The sequence below is a fragment of the Bombina bombina genome, chromosome 11 (genome assembly GCF_027579735.1).
Source record: "Bombina bombina isolate aBomBom1 chromosome 11, aBomBom1.pri, whole genome shotgun sequence".
Taxonomy (NCBI): domain Eukaryota; kingdom Metazoa; phylum Chordata; class Amphibia; order Anura; family Bombinatoridae; genus Bombina; species Bombina bombina.
The window spans coordinates 59,867,962-59,872,981 of record NC_069509.1 but is presented as its reverse complement, the minus strand read 5'-3'; the positions used below and the strand labels follow the sequence as shown (position 1 = coordinate 59,872,981).

At 37.8% G+C, this 5,020-nt stretch overlaps 1 protein-coding gene across 1 annotated transcript in view; it reads right to left on the bottom strand.

Moving 5' to 3' along the window:
* Nucleotides 1–282: 282 nt before the first annotated feature.
* The window catches only part of PKD1 (polycystin 1, transient receptor potential channel interacting), a 302,520-nt gene continuing 297,782 nt past the window's right edge, over nucleotides 283–5,020 (bottom strand). The window contains exons 46-47 of the mRNA XM_053694512.1: nucleotides 4,889–5,020; nucleotides 283–3,791 (exon numbers count right to left, since the gene is read on the bottom strand). The exon at nucleotides 4,889–5,020 is cut by the window's right edge and continues 183 nt beyond it. Of these exons, the coding sequence (XP_053550487.1) occupies nucleotides 3,159–3,791; nucleotides 4,889–5,020 (765 nt within the window). The 3' untranslated portion in view covers nucleotides 283–3,158. The remainder of the gene's footprint in view (nucleotides 3,792–4,888) is intronic.

Sequence of the window (5,020 nt, the reverse complement as noted above, 5' to 3'; positions counted from 1 at the left end):
TGAAGAAAAAAAAATACATTTCTTGATACTTTGGTATATAAGCATAACAATGTTCTATGTATAGACATTTATTCCAAAGATACTGACAGAAATACTCTATTACAATACGAGAGCTTTCATCATCCTGCCCTTAAGAATTCTCTCCCTCGTAGTCAATTGATGTTATGGGTAAAAAATTCCTACAAAGAGGTTATCCTAAGCAACTTATTGCAAAATAAATTAATAATATTAGCCAGAAAGAGAAATTTTACACTAAGCCAAAGATGGATAAAAAGGAAAAAATTTGTGTTTATTTAACAATTTATTAAAAAAAATATTGGCATATTAGGAAAAGTTGCAATAAGGGAGTGGAGTCACTCCAGGAAGTTCCCATGATGGCCTATAAGAGAGTTAGAAACTTGAAAGATATGTTAGTAAGAACTGATTTAGGTTTCAATATTAAAGATAAGACTAGATATATCACTAAGAAAAATATAGGCAATTTCCCATGCCTGGGTTGCACACATTGTAGTTCTGTCATTAAAGGGGATTATTTTACTCGCCCTCTGATCTTTTTACACATGTGAATCAACATTTGTGGTGTATTTAATTAAGTGTCCGTGTGCCACAAATTACATAGGTGAAACTACTCTTCAAATGAGAGAGCGCCTTAATCAACATAGGTCCAACACTAGAAAAGGCGATAAACAAGCAACCCCTTGCATGCCACTTTGTTGAGAGGGGTCATCAAATTAATCAAATAAGATGGCAGATCATCGATCATGTTGATATTCCCAGGGCAGGAGGAGATAGGGAGGGAGAAATTGCTCAAACAAAAGGCGGAATATTGGATACATAGATTCAATTCCACGCATCCTAATGGCTTCAATAGGGATTTTGACCTTTCTGTATTTCTTTAATTTTACTTGTCTTTCTCTCTTTCAGGTTGTATTCTTTTGCATGATGTATCTCTTTAGTTTGATATATAGTTTCAATAATATGTCATATAAATACGTAATCCTTATGCTGCAGACAGTCAAATAAGTTTAACAGAGAGAGGAAATTGTTTTTAACTTGTGTACATAATATGTAAGATGTTTTCTTTTTTGGTAAAAATCATAAATGGTTAATTGAAGGATTAATTGTATTGGTTGAAGGACACTTAAAAGGTGTCACATGTGTATTGTGAAGTCTTGCATGATTAAGGGTGTTTGAGCCCAAAACGTCACACTTTTACTGGTCTTGTATGTTGCAATAAATATCTTATGACTTACAGTGCTGTGGACATTTCACCTTCAATGAGAAGTAGAAGTCACAGATTTTGGAAAGGTGTTGAATGTATTAATGAAGATGATTTAATGAAGAATTTTGTTGTACCAAACTATATCAAATTGTAAAATAAAATGTCCCTACTGTATAATTTGTCAATTTTCTTAGTCTCTCTAGTATTAAGAGGAGGGCTCTAACATGGATTCAACTTCACTTTGATTGGTGGCCTGGTGAGGAGGGGGTTTAAGAACAACTGAACCTACAGAAATCTGAAATATGTTATTTGGTCACTTTTCTTTACTAGTTTCACCTTATGCATTGGGACAGCATTTTATTAACAATGTTGGAATTAAAAAGCGGCATTAGGCCATCATAAGATATAGGGACTTCTTGGCTGTCCTACTTTTAAGCACTGCTTATTAACAGGGCAGCGCAGAAGAGGGAAATTATTCACAGCTCAGCAATTTCCTTCCAGATTAATTACCTTCTGTTTTTGTTATCTGATTCTGTTCTAACAACATGATAAAAAGCTTTCTGTAAAGTGCGAGGCGCTCCATGCAAACAGCTAAATTAAAATATAAACAAATTATATATATATATATTTATATATAGATATTTGATAATGACAATACATTCAAAAAGAAAAAAGGTAATACATTATTATTATTTTGTAACTACCCGGTGTCTAGAAAACGCACAGCTAGCTAGCACGACCGCCATGTTTAGCATAGCCTGTGAGTTTAGGGTTCACGTCTTGTCTTCGATCCTTCTTTGTAATAATGTGAGTTTTCTTAAATCCTTCAGAGTAGATACAAAGTGTTGCAAATATATGAAAGCTTAGTAGTAAAACAGCAGATATTTTATGCATATCCTATCATCTCTTTGTCATTACGAACCCTCTAGTGGATAATGTTCTCATTGTGCATAGTTATTCTTTACAAATCCTATCTACTGGGCTTCCATTTCCATTCTTGATCACTCCATGAAGGTGAGGTTTATTTCATTTCCACATAAAAGGAAGAAGATGTGTCATGTAAACTCAGATGTGACATTAAGGCAAAGTTTAGTGCTGTGTTCTGTAATATAGTCTGTATAAAACTTAAGTAATCTAATAAGGCATTTTCATATAAAAAAAAAATCTTGTTCCCTAAGTGCTTCATGAGGTCTTAAGTCTCACATTTGAGACCAGGATTTTGGGGGGAATGGGAAGCTTTAGCAGCACCCTGAAAAATTTAGACACTGAGATCAGAAAGGATGATGATCCCGAGCCTGTTTTAATATCAACCTCAGGACACACCTCTCCGCTCCCTTTAAAAGCACCATCAGTATGTTGCAAGAAGCATCTCCAGAATTCTGATGGACTCTGAATAACTTCTATAGCACTTCAGCATTTCTGTGAACACTGGAAGTGGTATTTAGTAACTCAATTTTTCCAATCTCCAGCCCAAGAGCACCATTAAGATAATGTGTAGTTTATTCTGGGCAGCCTGCTGCCTATCTAGAAGCCTCATACAAAGAATGGGCCACCAGGGCCCATTGAAGCCATATCTAAGATCACAGGCCACCTGGGCCTGTAGGGAAATGGGGTCACTGTAGCCACCAGGGCTTATAACAGGATACGCTTGCAGCTTTAGAGCCACCAGGGCTTATAGCAGGGTAGGTTTAAAACCATGAGCCACCAGGGCCCTATCAAGGTTATGCTAAGAACAAACACTGTTGGTTGTCTTGAAACTGGACAAAGGAAAGACTGCTGCAAAATATTCCCTTTGAGGGATAATCTAAAGTCTTATTAGGAAACATTTCTCTGGCAAGCCTTTTCCAAACCTTGGATCCAGAATCTTTCCATATTTACCAAATTGGATATGACCCAAAAAGTGTGTGTGTGTGGGGGGGGGAAATGAGTATTCCTGCTAAGTTACACTGGGGTGCACTCTGTTGTTGGCTCGCACTGACCGCCTCTTCTTGGTTTGGGCAGAGTATGTAATCTGCATAGGGATAAGAGCCGGCTCTTCTCCCGTTGCTTTACTTGTTGCCGAGGTCTCCTTAGAGGCAGATGATGGTCTTGGATCAAGCTTAGGATGCTTTCGTCCCCAGCTGTTTGCATCAGGATTCAGATTTTGTGTTTGTGCGCAAGGGTTATCTTGAGTTCTGCTGGTAAGCAAAGGCTTGGAATGGTTTCTCCGGGCTTGGTGATCTCCATTTGTTTTGGTCTGTGGACTTCTTCTCTTGGCCATTCTCGACTGTAGAACTTCAAGACCACGTTCTATATGGTACACTTCCTCTGTGGCTTCATTTACTAGATCAAACTGCAAGAGCAGCGTCTCTAGCACAGGCAGCAGCCTCTGGATGTTGGCATCAACCTCGGCCCTTTCCCTGGCGCTCCCGGCGCTCAGAGTATCAAGCTGACTGGAGATAGTAGAGAATGATGATGAGGAGGAGGTGTCAGATGCAGCACTTAGGGTGAGGCCACGCAGAGATTTGGAGTCACTTGAGGAACGTGAGGGAAGAGGTTCCATTCCTTCAAAGCGAACTTTATGTCGGAACTGAAAGAGAGAGAAAATAGTGTTTTGTCTGTAACATCTCCAACAGAACAGTTCCCTTAAAGGTATATTAAACTATTTTTTATATATGCATCATATATATGAGCAATTAAAGGAACGTTAAGGTCAAAATTAAACTTTCATGCATAAGATAGAGCATGCCATTTTAAACAATCTTTCAGTTTACTTCCACTACCTAATTTGCTTTGTTATTTTAGAATCCTTTGTTGAAAAGCATAACTAGGTAGGCTGAGTAGCAGCAATGCACTACTGGGAGTTAGCTACTGATTGGTGACTGCACATATATGCCTCTTGTCACTGGCTCACCTGATCTGTTCATCTAGCTCCCAGTGGTATTAACAAAGGATACCAAGACAAAGAAGCAAATTTGATAATAGAAGTAAATTGAAAAGTAATTTATTCATGTACCTTTAAAGTGATTGTAAAGTTTAATGAATTACTGCCCAGTATCTAAAAATAATCTTAAAAACAGCTTCCTCCAATCGTTGCGTGCCCCATCTGGCGCCCAGCTCATGGGGCACGCAATGATTGGAGGAAACTGGATTCATCATAGATGTGCTAAATAAAGTAGGAGATGCGGTCAGAGGAACGGCGGTAGGTTTACCGTAACTCAGTGGTAAATATTTTCAAACTAAAGCTCTTTTGTAAAGTTTAATGAATTAAAGTGCAACTGTTTTTAAGATTATTTTTTAGATACTGGGCAGTAATTCATTAAACTTTACAATCACTTTAAGTACTGAAACATGTAACATAAAAAAATAAATGTTTATAAAGCATTTTTAGTTGCAAAATTTGTATTTCTTTGTAGTCCAGGAACACACCCTTTGAAAAGTCTTGTGAGTATGTTTATCTTTTCTTCTGTGCTGTGGCCAATTTGGGACATATATAAATGAGCACTGATCTATTAATCACTGTGCAGCTTGCTACAGGCTTAGACTTCTGAATTCTACTCCCTATCCTCTCCGGATTCAGATTAGCAAAAATCACGCACAATAGACCATTACTGAGTTTCTGTAAAATCATTGGTCAATATCAGTAATTTCCTGACCCAAAGAGCTGGTTGTCTGCTTGCTAATTACCTCTTTAACCTTGCTGACTCCTATCCATATCCTTAACCTTCTGAGGAACAGCTCGACCATCTCATAGTCCTGAGGTTCGAAAGCTGGTCGGAACATCTCCATCCGCATGTGCTGGTAATTATATATTAGTGT